This window comes from Rhinopithecus bieti, unplaced genomic scaffold (assembly GCF_001698545.2).
Source record: "Rhinopithecus bieti isolate Rb0 unplaced genomic scaffold, ASM169854v2 scaffold_3875, whole genome shotgun sequence".
Taxonomy (NCBI): Eukaryota; Metazoa; Chordata; class Mammalia; order Primates; family Cercopithecidae; genus Rhinopithecus; species Rhinopithecus bieti.
In genome coordinates this window covers 1096462-1111839 of record NW_016804422.1, presented here as the reverse complement: position 1 = coordinate 1111839, position 15378 = coordinate 1096462, and the positions used below count along the sequence as shown (strand labels likewise).

The 15378-nt window shown below is 57.0% G+C and overlaps 3 protein-coding genes across 5 annotated transcripts in view; 1 reads left to right on the top strand and 2 right to left on the bottom strand.

The window, feature by feature from the left end:
* The window catches only part of CDHR4 (cadherin related family member 4), a 73555-nt gene extending 73043 nt beyond the window's left edge, over positions 1-512 (bottom strand). Inside the window, 1 exon segment of the mRNA XM_017868056.1 lies at positions 80-512. Coding sequence (XP_017723545.1) covers positions 80-352 — 273 coding nt within the window. The 5' untranslated portion in view covers positions 353-512.
* A 2532-nt stretch (positions 513-3044) lies between these two features.
* On the top strand, positions 3045-5814 carry INKA1 (inka box actin regulator 1). Its single transcript, XM_017868049.1, has 2 exons — positions 3045-4249; positions 4965-5814. The coding sequence occupies exons 1-2, from the start codon at positions 4199-4201 to the stop codon at positions 5769-5771; spliced, it is 858 nt and encodes a 285-aa protein (XP_017723538.1). The 5' UTR covers positions 3045-4198; the 3' UTR covers positions 5772-5814.
* Positions 5815-5988: 174 nt separating this feature from the next.
* On the bottom strand, positions 5989-14770 carry UBA7 (ubiquitin like modifier activating enzyme 7). 3 transcript variants are annotated; one of them, XM_017868044.1, is made up of 24 exons: positions 14535-14770; positions 14280-14448; positions 14047-14181; positions 13860-13966; positions 13446-13536; positions 13206-13341; positions 12908-13005; positions 12669-12815; positions 12073-12255; positions 11785-11892; positions 11552-11632; positions 11317-11472; positions 11063-11228; positions 10778-10983; positions 10615-10679; positions 10342-10525; positions 10190-10264; positions 9756-9939; positions 9171-9253; positions 8803-8895; positions 8519-8710; positions 6860-6952; positions 6683-6783; positions 5989-6221 (listed from the first exon to the last, which is right to left on the bottom strand). In XM_017868044.1, the coding sequence occupies exons 1-24, from the start codon at positions 14588-14590 to the stop codon at positions 6092-6094; spliced, it is 3039 nt and encodes a 1012-aa protein (XP_017723533.1). In that variant the 5' UTR covers positions 14591-14770; the 3' UTR covers positions 5989-6091. The 3 variants fall into 3 exon arrangements, with proteins under 3 accessions (XP_017723533.1, XP_017723535.1, XP_017723534.1); XM_017868045.1 differs by having other exon boundaries at positions 6115-6199; XM_017868046.1 differs by lacking the exon at positions 8519-8710 and having other exon boundaries at positions 6002-6221.
* Positions 14771-15378: the final 608 nt, after the last annotated feature.

The window sequence follows — 15378 nt, the reverse complement described above, 5'->3', positions numbered from 1 at the left end:
GGGCAGTGCCATGTGGGGCTTGGAAATTTTAGGTCTGCCTTTGTGCCCCCACAGTCCCCAGTTGTACACATGGCCTTACCTTGTCCACATAGGTCCCTTGCCACCTGGCCAAGCTGGGTGGGTTGAAGAAGGTGGTGGGTGGCTGGACATTAAGCAACTCCAGGGTGGGTGTGGGCGTGTAGGAGGAGCAGTTAAAGGAGAAAATCTGAAGGATTGTGCCAGGGCCCTGGTTCTCAGAGACATTTATAAACCAGGGCAGGCTGTAGAGGTCTGTGAAGAGCAGAGAATTCAGGTTGGAGGCCCCCAGGCTGATGGAACCCCCCCAGGCTGATAGAACCACATATACTAGCATAGTCCTGTCCTTTTGCTACAGGGCCTGACCATGCCATGGGGCCAAGCAGCTAAGGCCTTTCCTTATATCCAGCATCCAACATTTCACAGATGGGGAGTGAGAACTTGGTTGAGGAAGCAGCCAAGATAAAGGGTGAGGGCCAGGGGTTCAGATACTTACACTTTCCTACCTCTCCCCCAATCCCTGTCCTCCATGGTAGCTTATCTGGGAAGGGTCAGGACTCCGAGGGAAAACTAGGGTTCCCCCACCCACCACCTTCTCACCAGAGACCACCAGAGCAAAGAGGAACACGAGGAGCCTGAGCAGCACCAGGATGACCTGAAGACACAGACAGCAAAGGAGGCTTCAGAAAGCTAGGCTGTTTGTCTGACTCACCCTGTTGCCAGGTCAGTTGCTCAAACACAGCTGGGCAGGTGGGACTCCTGGGCCTCCCAGATTCTATCCCCGCCCATCCCTGGTGACTGAGTTCTAGACCTCTGGCAGGCTTCCAGAGGCTCAGAATATCCCATTTTCCATTGCCCCCATTCATTACAACTCTAAGGGCATGGAAGGAGAGGAGGATTAAGGTTCAGATGAGGAAACTGGTAATGCAATCCTTGGAGATAGAGGAAGCACAGCACCCAGGAAAATTGGGCCCAGGACCTGCTACCCCACAGAGTCTCAACTCCAGCTGGACCCCCTCCATTAGAACATTATCTGCCTATAAAAAATGAGCCCAACCATCAACAAAATCTCTCAAAACTTGCTGGGTGTGGTGGCTCACATCTGTAATCCCAGCACTTTGGGAGGCTGAGGTGGGAGGATCACTTGAGCTCGGGAGTTCGATATCAGCCTGGGCAACAAAGTGAGACCCCATCTTTACAAAAAATTAGTTGGGTGTGGTGATCCAGGCCTGTAGTCCCAGCTACTTAGGAGGCTGAGGTAAGAGGACCGCTTGAACCCAAGAAATCGAGGCTGCAGTGAGCCATGATTATGCCACTGTACTCCAACCTGAGTGACAGAGCAAGACCCTGTCTCAAAAAAAAAAAAAAAAAAAAAAGCTGTCTACATCCAACAAGCAAAAGAAATCCTTTATGACAGAAATACAAATACTGGTTATCGTTGGGAATATCAATTGGATAGGGCACCAGATGGCATCCAGGAGTTGCTGAGGATGTTCTATATCTTTATCTGGGTGGCAGCTGCACAAGTATCTACAGATTTTAACATTTATTGAGCTATAACTCTGAGATCTGTCCATTTATTTTATTTGTATGTCATTTTTAAAAGTTTTCTGGCCAGGCATGGTAGCTTATGCCTGTAGGGGAGGCCAAGGCAGGAGGATCATTTGAGATCAGGAGTTCGAGACCAGCCTGGACAACATGGTGAAACCCTGTGTCTTAAAAAAAAAAAAATAGCTGGGTGTGGTGGCACATGCCTGTAGTCGCAGTTACTTGAGAGGCTGAGATAGGAGGGTCACTTGAGCCCAGAGATCGAAGCTGCAGTGAGCCAAGATTATGCCACTACACTTCAGCCTGGGGGACAGTGAGGCCCTGTCTCAAAAAAAAAAAAAAATAACGGTTGTCTTTATTTGCCGTCCCCAGTTCTTCAGCCCTCACTCTCTTCTCCACACACTCTAATCAGGTTTGTCCCTCTCTACACAAAACTGCCCGTCAGGGTTCCCAATGACCTATGCACTGCCGAATCCAGTGGTTTGTTCTTCACCCTCACTGCCTCAGCAGCATTCAATGCTTGCTCCCCTTGGCTCCTGAGTCCCCACATTCTCAGATTTCTCCCGGTTGTTTCTGCCCAGCTTCTCTGATAGTTCTGCTTCATATCTCCCCTACCTCCACCTCGTGGAATGTCCCAGGGCACAGTCCTGATTGCTGTCTCCCTCTACACTCATTTCCTCCCACCCCACCTCATCCAGGCCTATAGCCTTACATACCATCCTTTCACTCACTATTCCTCCCAGATCCAAGGCTCCAGTGCTGATCACTGTCCTGAAGTCTAGAGTCATACACCTAGCAGCTGACTCTGCAACTCCTCTTGGATGTCTATCAGGCATCTCAAGGATTACGTGTCCATAAATGATCATTGGATTTTCCTCTCCAAATCCACTCTTCTCCAGTCTTTCCCAGATCAGTTTATGGCAATTTCATCCAACCAGCTGTTAATGCCAGAAATGTAGGAGTCATGCTTGATGCCTCTTTTCCTGCCCACATCCATGCATCAGCAAGACTTGATTTTAGCTCCACCCCAAAGTGACCCCCTTCAGTGCACCTGCCCTGCCCAGGCCTAGGCCCTCCCCTTCGTTGCCTGGATGAGGGCAGGGGCTTCCACTCTTTCTTTTTTTTTTTTTTTTTTTTTTTTTGTTGAGACGGAGTCTCACTCTGTTGCCCGGGCTGGAGTGCAGTGGCCGGATCTCAGCTCACTGCAAGCTCCGCCTCCCGGGTTCACGCCATTCTCCTGCCTCAGCCTCCCGAGTAGCTGGGACTACAGGCGCCCGCCACCTCGCCCGGCTAGTTTTTTTGTATTTTTTTTAGTAGAGACGGGGTTTCACCGTGTTAGCCAGGATGGTCTCGATCTCCTGACCTCGTGATCCGCCCGTCTCGGCCTCCCAAAGTGCTGGGATTACAGGCTTGAGCCACCGCGCCCGGCCGGGGCTTCCACTCTTATTGCAGAATCCTTTTCTGAAAGCAGCTGGGATTATCTAAACAAGAGCTAGCCCAGGTCATTCCTGCTCAGAGGCCCCCATTGCTCCTCATCACACCAAGAACAAAACCCACATTCTGCCCTAAGGCCGTTAGAGCCTGGTTTTGCTGACCTTTTCCCTTCTGCCACCACCACCAATCACAGACACCTGGGCCTTCTTTATGTTTGGCCCTGTCCAGCTCCTGTCCCTCGGGTCTTTTCCCTGGCTGCTCCTTCTGCCTAGAATGCCCCTCTTCTTGATTGCAACCTGATGTCACCTCCTCTGAGATTGCCCTTCCCCAGGCTAGCCCATGGCCCTCATTCCCTGGTATTTTCCTGTTGCTGGTATGTCTAGTCTGTCTGCAGCTACACTACTCTTGAGCCTAGCCTGCTTTGATAGAGCAACCTCGGAGACGGGCTCACCCCGGCACCCACCCTCAGTCTGCACCTGGTACCGGCAGAAGGAATGCTGACGTTCGCGTGTCGCCGCTGGACTCGCGACTAGCCGAGCACTCCCCCCTAGAGGGCAGTCCCGTCTAGCTCGGTTGGGACGCGGCTGAGGCCCCGCCAGTGCGCTGCCACAAAGTCCCGCCCTCTCTGAGTCCTCAGGCCGAACCCCACTTCCATCCCGTTCAGGGAGTGCCGAGGCCAACCTCAGGAATGGGTCCCCTGGGTCAGGCCCCGAGTGGGCCACAACCTCTCTGGGTCCGACCCATACGGGGCGCTCTGCCTATGTGCGGGCGCAGCACGACGCCCCGTGAGAGGGACCGCTATTTCACCATTGAACAAATGGGGAGGATGAGGCCCCCGCACGGAGGCGACCTGTCCTGCCTCACGCAGCAAATGCAGGGTCCACTCAACCATCTGGGGGCTCGGGTATCCCAGGCCCGACCCCGTCCGGCTTCCAGCTACGACCCCGCCCTTCCCCACAAGAACCGCGGCGGAGTCGGGAGGGACGCCGGGTTTTAGCCCCTCCCCCTTTGGCCGCCGGGCCGGGGCGGGGCGCGGCTGCCAGATGTCGGGGCGGCGGCGGTGGGAGCTACGGAGAGCGAGGAGCCGCGCAGACAGGCGGAGGCTGAGGGCGCCGCTGGCCGGCTCGCCCAGCCCTCTCTGCGCGGCTCCACCGGGGTTCCAAGAGGAGCCTGTAGGCTCGGTGGGGGCCCCGGCACGGACATGCACAGCGCTCGGCTTGACAGCTTCCTCAGCCAGCTCCGCTGGGAACTGGTGAGGCTCGGGAGCGGGTGCGGTTAGGGAGGACGTGTGCGGGGTGCCAGGCTGCTGCCCGGCCGGAACAGCAGACGGATGCGGGGTGGCTGCAGCGTGCCCGTCCGAGGCGGGATGGGGGCGGCGCGGCGCATATGGCTCAGATGGTCCGCGTCGGGTTTCGGAGGGTTGGGAACTGCTCTGAGCATCAGATAACAGCATCCAGCTGGCCGTGCTGCTGGAACGGCGCGGGAGGAGAGAGTGGAAGGGGGACTTCTTTGGGGGTGGGGCATGGGGCAGCAAGGGACTAACGAGGTGCTAAGCACTGCTGTGAACGCCCCCTACTTTAGGCTGGCCTATGCCTCCCTTCTCTACCCCTCATCTAGCAAGCGCTCTTTCTGTGAAAGACGCTTTGGGCTTTGGGAGCTGAATCCCCCTCCAGTCTTGGGCAGGACCTACTTCCCTGCTCAGACCCACAACCCTGCCTGCCCGCCCGCCCTGGTGGCGGGTGTCGACTTGCCCAGCCCTGCGTGCTGCAGCCTGCCGGACTGCCACCAGGTCGGTGAATGAGAACCACACCAGCTTCGAGTGCCAGCACCCCTATGCCTGCCCTGTGCTCACTAGCACCCTGCTGCCCAGGCCAGCAGGCCTATCTAACCTTCCTGGATCCTCTGTACTCTGGGCTGACCTGGTGACAAGTGATACCTCTCTGACTTCTGCCCTCTCTTCCCCTCAGTTGTGTGGTCGGGACACAGGCTCACCCCCGATGCCTGGTCCCCTGCAGCCAACCCCCCAAACTGGCCCAGATGTGCAGCCCAGCCACCAGCTTAGGGCCTCAGGTGCCTTGGAAGAGGACTCAGTCTGCTGTGTGGAGGAGGAGGAAGAGGAGGAGGAAGCAGCAGTGGTGACAGAAGACAGGGGTGCAGCCTTGGGAAGCCCCAGGGAACATGCCCTGGACTGGGACTCTGGCTTCTCGGAGGTGTCAGGCAGCACATGGCGAGAGGAAGAACTACCTGTTCCCCAGCGCCCAGCACCCTCAGCACAGCCCCTTCGTAGGCAGCGCCTCTCAGTCAGTGGCCTCCCCATGCCCAGCAGGGCCCCTGTAGCCAGTGTACCACCTGTCCACCGTCCACGGCCCAAGTCCACCCCAGACGCCTGCCTGGAGCACTGGCAGGGACTGGAAGCAGAGGACTGGACAGCAGCCCTACTGAATAGGGGTCGCAGTCGCCAGCCCCTGGTACTGGGGGACAATTGCTTTGCTGACTTGGTGCACAACTGGATGGAGCTGCCTGAGACAGGGAGTGAAGGAGGTGACGGAAGTGGGCACCGTGCCCATGCTCGGCCCCCTCAGTTCCTGCTTGGCCTCTCCGAGCAGCTTCGGCGCCGGCTGGCCAGGGCTCGGCGGACAGCTATGGCAGGAAAGCGGCTGTCATGCCCACCTCGCCCAGAACCTGAACTGCCTGCGGATGTCTCACGCTTCGCAGCCCTCATGAGCTGCCGTAGTCGCCAGCCCATCATCTGCAATGATGTCAGCTACCTCTGACCCTGCCCTCCAGCCTGGGACAATAAAAGCCTTTTTTCTAGACTATCCTGGCTTCATACCCCTGAGGCACTAAGAGGCAGCCCCAGCCCTGTGAGGCACTGCCCAGGCAGACAAATCTTCTGAAGAGCTTTTTGTCTCTGTGTGAAGGTCCCTGTCATGCCCATGTCACACCTGTGTACATTAGTGCACTGTGTTCTATCATCCATCCTCTCCACTATGCCTTCCTTCAACAAGCATTTATTGAGTGCCTACTCTGGGCTTACAGTGCAGGGCTTGGGATCCAGGGCTCCATTGAGCTAGGTGACGGGGTGGCTGCCTTGTCACAGCTCATAGTGCAGAGGTGGGAAGGCAGTGTCCTCCTCTTCACCCTCACAGCTCAGCTTCAGCACCAACACTCGCAGCCCAGGAGCAAGTATCTGGCCTGTCACCTGCTGAACCAGTTCTGTCACCCTGGTGGGGGTGGGGTTTAGGGGAGATTGGAGAGGTGAGCAGTGGCAGGCAGTGGGCAGCCTGGCATGGACTAGAGAGGGTGCTGGCAGGCCGTCAGGAGCCCAAGCCAGGAGCAGGAGCTACTCAAGACAGGAAACATCTGAAACTATTTTAGGAGCAGCTGGTGAGGCAAGCAGGAGGCAGGAAGCTATGGGTCCCTTGGGAGTGGGCTGTGAAAGGGGGGCTGTGAAGCGTGTGGGGAGCCCGTGGGGCTGGCCAAGTAGGCAGCTCCTGAAGACTCCTCCTCAGGCTCTCGGCCCTCACCCCACCTCCAGCCTTTTTTGCTGGCTCCATTTGGCGAAAGAATGCTTGGGAAGGTGTGAGGAGCCCAGAATGGGGCTGGGAAAACAAAAGACTGTGTGGGCCCTAGCCCCAGCCTCCAGGGACTGGTGGGGCCTGTCTAAAGCCCCGGGTGGGCTCACCTGAGGGGCAGGCGCTGGGCCTGCTTTTCAGGCGGCCATCTGGCGGAATAGAGCAGGGCTGGGCCATGCAGCAGCATCCTCACCCTCAACCCGTGCTGCTCCTAGAGGGAGAAAGGTCAGACACCAGCTGGGCCGGGCTGGGCTGAGCCTGGGGGTTGGGGTAGGGAGAGGGCACACCTGAAGATGAGCCAGCAGCAACTCCAGGGTCCTCTCAGGCTGCCCAGCTGGTACCTTCAGATGGTCCCAACAGGTCCACTTCAGGTGATGGAACTGGAATGAGGTAGAGGAGGAGTGAGAGACTTCTTACCTACCCCCAACCACCATCCCAGTTACCAGCAGCCTTTCCTAGGGGAAGAGCTGGACTAGCAGGAAGCAGGAGCCAAGGGGTGGAGGGTGGGGGGGAGGTGGGATCTGGGCCCAGAGTCTCAGCCCCCTCCCCGCCCAGGCTGGGGCCAGCACAGGAAATGGGGCTATGGGGCCCGCACAGGGAAACAGACGATCCATCACATGGGCCGGTCGTGAGGGTGGGGATGAGGGGTGGTGCTTCCTGAGGAAACCCAGAGCAGGGCCCCTGCAGCCTCTGATAAAGCTGCTTGTTCCTCAAAGACAAGGCTGGGAGCTGAGGGGCACATCCTGTCCCCCAATCTTATATGTACTGCCAGTGCCTTGGGCTACTCATTGGGACACGGGCAAAGGCCACAGTGACCACCAGGGCCCCACTGTCCCAGAGACCCCAGCAGGGATACAATGTATACAGGCTTCCTCCTCCTGTCCCCTCTTTCCTTCTAATAGTCTTGGGGTTCTGGTACCTAGAGCTAAGGACAGAAGGGCAGCTAGCAGGTATCTACAGACAAGGACAGGGGGTGCCTATCAGCCCCCAAGAAAACACTGGGGTCAAGCTGAGACTAGGCAAGAGGTGAGATGGGGGCTTCTCCTTGCCCCGCTCCACTCCGTGGACAAAGGCAACCTGTGTGCTGGTTAGAGGCAGGGTGCCTTAACAAAGGGGCTCTGTGTACTATGTCCAGAGGGATCCCAGGCTGCTCAGCAGAAGCCCAGTGCTGGCCCATGACCTCTGCCCTCTCCCCTCGTGAGGGCATTCCTTCTACCCCCATCCTTGCCCCAAGGAAATGCCAACTGCCGAGCCCAAGCACATCGCTGGAGGCATTCACAGCCCTGCAGTCACAAGAACACAAATCCCCACAAGCCCAGGAACACACACATGTATGCCCACGTGTATCTCCATGCAGACCCACATTGAGGACACAGGAAGATGGGAGCCCTGCACTCCCATCTGACACACAGATGTGCAAACTTGCTCCTTCCATACCCACACTCCAGGGATGCCCAGACCCCGGTTGCACTCACACCTGTGACACAAACACACTCAGGGCTGCAGACCCCACACCTCTAGTGGCAAGCCTGTTACCCTTTAACTCAGCTTGCAGGAGGTAGGCCAGGGCCCCCGTACCATGCAGGGGGAAGCTAGACTCTTTCTGGGGCTGAGGCCCTAGTCCCCTCCCCACCACCTACCCTTCAGGGGTACTCCAAGGAAGGAGGGGACTGTAGGGGATGTCTGGCTCCACTAATGAGTTAAAGCTGCAGCTCCCCCAGATCCTGGGCTTTGGAGGGTTGGGGGTGGGGATGGCTGACGGCTGCTTCCTGTGTCTGAAGGGTCCCAGCCTGGCTTCATAGCAGGAAGAAGGCTGGAGGGAGTCTTCAGGACTCCTGCACAGTCTGAGTCTCAGTGAGAGCTGGCAGCTAGATTGGGGCCTGTGTGGGCAGGTGCAGGGGAAACCTAGGCCTAGTGGGTCTAAGGGTGGGGTATCATGGGCTCACCGTCTGGATGGCTGGGGCAAAAGGCATATAGCGGATGAGGTAGTTTTCAGCCAGATGTAGGTAGCTGTGGCGAAAGGCACTACGAGGCCGTGGCCCACCTACCACCTTATACAGCTCCAGCCCCAACAGGCCTGCCACGGCTGCTGTAGTGGTGGCAATGGCTGGGATAATCTGGCCCACAATTCGCTTACTCTGCCAAGGACAAGAGATTTTGTGTGGTCCTAAGTGGTAGGGCCAGGGTTTGGCCCCCACTTCCAGGCCAGAGCCTCAAGGGGTGGGGTTACCTGGGCACGGTTGACCGGTGGAATCCCATAGTTCTGACATCGCAGGCTGGCTGCCGCTGCCACAAAGTCCACATGGAAGTTGCTGTCATCATCCTGTAAGGCCCAAGTCAAAGTGGTGTTAACACTGCAGCTGTGCCCCTCACCATGGCCCACTGTGTGCCACTGCACAGGTCTCCACGCAGTTCTGTGGCAGGGGGGTGCCCCCCATCTCCTCTTGATCAGACAGGCTGAGGTTCAGGGAATGTGAGCTGCTTCCAGGGCCTTGCTGGGAGAATTCAGGCCAAGGGGCTCCAAAACTACCTTATTAGCTCCTGACTTTTCTCCACAAACTCCCCAGCCCCGCTCCTCACTGCCACCTGGGCTCCCACCTTCTCAAACATCAGAGGTTTCAAGGGAGGGCCCACAGTCCAGACTTCCAGGGCTTTGTTCAGTTCCTTCAGCTGCTCAGGGCCTGTCAGGGGAGGGCATGTTGAGGCAGTCCTTAGCCCCTGTCTCCTGCACTCTTCCTGGAGCCCTGTGCCTATTCTTGGTCTTTGCCAAGCCTGTCACTTACTATTCCCTGATCAAATCAAGAAGCCCCCTTAATTAATGCTACAATCTCCCCTCTAGAAGCCCCAGTCTTCACCCATGTGCATGCATGACCTCTGTGACTCTGTCCTCACCTGCAGGCCATAGCTAGGCACTCCCCAGGAGCCAATGTATTTATTTACTTATTTATTTTGCCAAGAATCTGCCACAAGAACTGGGATGTGGGGTAGGCAGCAGGGAGAAGACCCACTGAGGGACCAGAGGATAAGCCTGAAACTATGGAGGAGTGAGGTTAGGAGGCCTGAGAGGTAGCGAATTGGCTGTAGATCCCCTTGGGCCTATCTTCCTTCTGCAGCACAGGCTGAGGACAGGACAGGTTCAGGCCTTTGAAAGACAGCATGGGGGGCCAGGGCCAGGAGCCTCACCAAACTCAGCAGAAGCCGAAGCCAGCTCTAGATTACTAGCAAAGATGGGGGCCATCTGTTGGGGGTCAGGCTGTGGCAGCAGCTTCAGCAGCTCCCTGAGTGCAGTTGAGTCCTGTGAGCCAGGCAGCCCATGCATCTGGGCATACAGGTTGGCAGCTGCCAGTACGTAGAGGAGGTGCATGTCCTGCAGCCAGACCAAGAACAGGAGCAGAGGCATGGGTGTGAGTGAGCATGTATGGGTGCATGGGGTGGGGGTCACTGTCCATTTGTGGATCTGTTTGAGTGCCTGCCTTTGCCTCACATGTAGACACCCATATGTGCACAAGCATGGCTCTCTCTGGGCATCTGGGCATCTCTGCAGAATGCAGAAATGCCAACCTCTGCTCTGAGGGGCCACATCTCTATCTTGGAGCTCCCTAGGGAATCCCACTCACTTGGTTGGTGTCAAACTCCAAGGGCTGGGGACACTGTTTGGGACCCGACCAGAAGGGAGTTCCATCCTCAAGCACCTAGGTAGGTAAGTAGAAGCTGCTGGGCTCAGTCTGGTCCCTCTGAGCCCCCAGCATCCCATCCCCTAGCCACACACTTTATTAGGTGGGAAGTGCCTCAGCAGCTGTTTGATGCCATAATGGAAGCATAGTTTCCAGTGGCCAAGAGCCCACGCCACACAGTCTTGCCAGTTCTGTGGACGCACTCTCAGGACCCCAAGCACCGGCTTCAGTAAAGTGAGTGTCTGTGGCCCATCCATGTCTGCCAGGGAAGTGTGTGCCCTGCAGAGAGAGGAGGAAGTGTGAGACTGAGTCCTGCAGACTCGTACTTGGAGCCCTGGACTCCTATCTGCCTCTGTTGGTGGCCTTACTGTTGGTGGTGGTTGATGGTCTCTGCAGACCGTCGGAAGAGTCCCTCAAACTCATCCCGGGCCCACTGTGGAGGAGGGAGGAAGAATGAGGTGTCAGGTGGAGAATAGGTCTGTAGCTGAGGGCTGAGCTGGGTAGGGTGGGAGTCTCCAGGGTGCTTCCTACCTGCAAGGTGTGCTCGGCTGTGCTAGGGAAGTGCCGCACGGTACAGACAGGGTAGGGGGCATCCTCAGAAGCTGTAGCTGAGGCAGGGGCTCTGTAGGCCTCAGTCACATGTGGCATGAATACTTTAGCACTGCCCCGGGTGCCCAACGTGCCTGCCTCCAGCAGTGGCTTCAGATAGTGGGTGCAACGAGCAGCTACATAGTGCCCTGGCAAGGCAGCAGCAGGTCAGAAGTGGGGCTGGCACAGCTGTGGACAAGGGACTGACCTCTAAAGTCAAGTACTCACGGGCCTGGAAACTGTCCAGGGCGGCAGCCACGCCATCCACATGGGAGAAAAAGTTATCCCCATAGATGTGCTCTGTGGTGGGATCCAGTGGGTAGGTAAGCGGGATCACCTGTAAGTCTGGGTTCAGGCGCCGGGCAGCTGCTGCAGCCACCTCTGCCTTGGGTCTCTGGGAAGACGGCAGGAAGATGTTGGGTAGGAAGCTGTATGGGAGGACGGTCTGGGATGCAGGAGTGTGGGGAGGGATCAGCACTCACACCAATGTCCTGGGACCTGAAGAGGAACTGACGGCTGAGATTGGAGCGCTCTATGTGGTCCATGTCGACAACAGTCAAGCCCCCGCTGTTCCTGGCTCCCAGTCCCACTAGGGCAAAGACTTTGAGCAGCTCACAACCAATGGCACCAGCACCCACCTATTGGCAGGAACAGCCTTAGCCAGAGAGGCTGGGCTGGCTCTTCCAAAGGCACTCCCAGTCTCATCCCACAGCTCACCAGGAGGTAGTGCTGGCGGCTCAGTTTCTCCTGAAAACCAGCCCCAAACACTGCAATTTGCCCATCATAGCGGCTGCCTCTCTAGGGGACAGAGATAGGGGTCAGTGATGGCTACTGGCCTGCATCTTCTTCTTACAATGAGTTTTCTGAATCAGGACCGGGAGGGCATTCCTCATGCTTCTCCCCTAGTCCTGATTTTAGACAAGGCTTGTACCCCTATCCCAGGCTCTCACCGGCGCACAGTCCTCAGGACTGGGAAGGAGCTCCCCATCTTCCGGAAGACAATCGAGGGCATCAAAGTAAAGCCACTGGTCCAGAGGCATGAACTTCCTGGAGATTGCCTAGGGGCAGCACTTCAGGCTAGGCACTGCTGCCACCTCCTGACCCCTTCAGATCCTGGCTGGAGGCTACACCCAGGTTGGTGAAGCCTCCAGGGCTGCTCTCTGGTGCTGGGTGCCCTCTGACACACACACCGATCTCCACATCTTCCCAGTACCCCCCACACCTATGCCTGTGCCTACCTTCAGCACTTCCTGGGCAGCTACTGCACCCAGCATGGCCACCATAGGGCTCAAGACACCTGCACTGCTTAGGGCGACTGTCCGCACTAGGGCCTCATCCAGTGGCTGTTCCAGTGGCTCTTCCTCTGTCCACTTCAGTGGTTCCAGGTCCTGGGCCAGGCCCACCACAGTCTCTGCATCAACCTGTTGGTAGGACTCTGTGGCATAGTAGCCCCAGCCTGAGCTCTACTCCTGACTCAAATCCTTCCAGCCACCCTCCATCCACCCTGTTCCATAGAAGAGGAAGCAGAAGCCTGGGTGGGAAGGCGTGGCCCTGCTGCCAGCCTGTGCAGCACCACCAGAGGATGTCCAGTACCAGACAGCAGCCCAAGAGGCTTCACTAATCTAAGTGCAGCTTCCAACACAGATCTGAGGGGTCAGGGTGTAGCAGGGGTCCCCAGGATGTGTGCCTGGCACTTCCATGGAACCAGCCTCTACTCTAAAGGCTGCAGTGTTAGAAGATCAAACTTGGATTTGTGAATGGTCATTGTTGCCTCTGGCAGGTGGGACCCCAATAAATGACAGAGGCCGGGGGTGGGAGCAACAGGGCCACTCACAGGATCCCAGGGCTGGGGTGGCCGGCCATGGAGGTGCTGGAACTTGTGCAGTGCACAGAAGGCCTGATGCAGGCAGTGGGCACGGTGAACTTCCTGGGAGCTCTGGGCCACCACATGGGGCTGCAGCAGGGCTGTGTCCAGGGACTTCTGCAAGGGCATCTGGCTCAGGGTCTAGTCCAGAATGCTATGGGCCCCTCAAGGCAACCAAGCTCCCCTACCTCAGATGCACTTGCACTCACATGTCTCACAGTCTTGGGTCTCTTGACTTCAGTGATAGCCCCACCACGCAAGTACCGAGAGAAAGTTGTTGTGTCTCCAATCTCCAGGGACCCATCCTCTGAGGGAGGTCCAGTCTAGTCAGTATGATCCTTGAGCCTGAGTAGTTCCCACACCCCATCCTATCTTGCATCTGTGTCCCAGACCTTGCTGCACCCTATAGAAGGTGGAGGGAGAAGAACCCATTCCAAGGGCCAGGCTGTGCTCACTCCCAGTGGAGGCTTGGGCGCTATGCCTGGAGTTGGAATGGGATTGGCTTACCCCGCACATGGATAGACCGGGGATCACAGTCGTTGAGCTCAACCATTCCCTCAATTCCCGAGAAAGTTACCAAGTCTCCATCACGGAAGTAGTGGGTATTGGCCCCTTTCCTCAGAGTGAGAATTCCAGGGGAGCCCTGAGTAGGAGGAGGCTTGGCTCAGGGGTGCCTGGACCTGCCTTCCACAGGCCCTGGCAGCCTCTCCTTGGTCAGCAGGTGAATGCCTACAGCTCAGCACCCACCTGGGAGATGTGCTGGATGGCAGCTGTCAGGGGTTCTGCCTCTGTGGGGTCCTGCACAGTGAAGTCCTCACCAAAGTCACAGAACAACTGCCTGAGATGGGGTGGTAGGGGTCACTGAGGCAGCTCACAGGTTGTACTTAAGGATAGGGGATACTAGGGCAGGGCCAGAGGGCCAGAATTGGGAAAGGAATGCAAGGAGAGGCTTGGGAACTAGAATTTGAGAGGGTTACTGGAGCAGGTCTGGAGGTTAGGTTGGAGGAACCAGAGGGCAGGACTGGGGACCAGAATCAGAAAGGCATGCTGGTATAGACCTGAGGCTGGTTGGAGGGACACTGGAGCAAGCCTGGAGCTGAGGACAGCACGGGGCCAGTTGCTGGCTGTAATACGGTAGGCCGGGCAGGCAGTCTTACTCACCCCACAAGGCCCCGGGTGTCAGCCGCCAGAAAGCAAACTCCATGCTTATGGCACAAGGTACCCACCTTCAGCTGCTCCTCCAGCTTCGCAGCAGTCAGCACCACCACCTGGGTGGACACTGTGATCAGCAGGGCCAAAACCACTGCCCAGCCCTTCCTGCTCTTGAGGGTTGCAGGCCTGAGCTGACCTGGAAGTCCAACAGCAGGTCCTCAGTGATGTCACCTGTGTGCACAACGACCTGGACAGCTCTGTTGAGCTGAGCCAAGAGCTCTTGAGAGGCCTCAGCTCTGCTCCTTTCCAAGTCCTGCTCTGAGAGGAGAAACTAGGGAGAGAGCCAGTGCAGCCTGAGCAAAGACAGGAGTCCTCTTGGGCCATGCCCCCACCTTGGTCTGGCAGCCCATAGCCCCCCAGGACACTTACCTGGGCAGCCAGGTCAGACCAGCAGGTGGGGTGAGGATCATGCAGAGTAAGGCTGCCCACACCCATCAGGACCAAGTTCTTGGCCACCTCAGCCCCCAGGCCCTGCAGGCCTGACACCAGGACCCTGGCTCCCTGAATCCTCTGCATGGCAGGTGAGCCCAGCACATACCTGTGGATGGGAAGCAGGAGGCAAGCAGTTGTAGATCAAGGTCTGAAAACCATCCCCCATTCTCCACCCCTCACCTCGGGCCTCACAGCTGTCTTGAATACAGCTCCTCATCCAGCAGCTTCGAAGCGTCTAGGGCATCCATCCTCAAACCTGGGGCTGAACAGTAGGCTGCAGCGCTCAGAGATAGGGTCTTTGTTTAGGAGGTGGTGACAGTAGGGTCCAGTGCCCTGCTGTAGCCAGTGCAAACAGGAACCAAGGCCAAGGGAATAAGGGACGCTACTGGTCACAGCTCTCTTCCTGGCTCCTCTGGAGAAAAGAAAAGTGAAAGTGAAACTATGCTCTGAGCTGGCTCCTGATCCTGCCTCCAGACTCCGGCCCCAGACAGGCCAATCAGGGTCTAAAACCTGGGATGAGTTCCAGGACTCCAAGAGGTGATCAGTCTTTGAGTGTCAGACCTGAGGGTGGGAGGCATGGGACAGCCACATTCACACGTTCTTATTTTCCTTTTAGATTTTATTTTGAAATAATTATAGACTTGCAAGAAGTTGCAAAAAAATAAAATAGTGCAGAGAGGGCCTGTATACCCTTCACAGGTGTGTCCTTTTGCCTTCTTAGGAACCTGGGGCCAGTTCTCTGGGAGATGGACCACTGTAATCCCAACACTTTGGGAGGCCAAGGCGGGTGGACTGCCTGAGGTCTGGAGTTCGAGACCAGCCTGGCCAACATGGTGAAACCCCATCTCTACTAAAAGTACAAAAATTAGCCAGGCATGGTGGCACGTGCCTACACGTAATCCCAGCTACTCAGGAGGCTGAGGCAGGAGAATTGTTTGAATTTGGGAGATGGAGGTTGCAGTGAGCTGAGATCAAGCCACTATACTCCAGCCTGGCAACAGAGTAAGAGGCAAAAAAAAAAAAAAAAAAAAAAAAA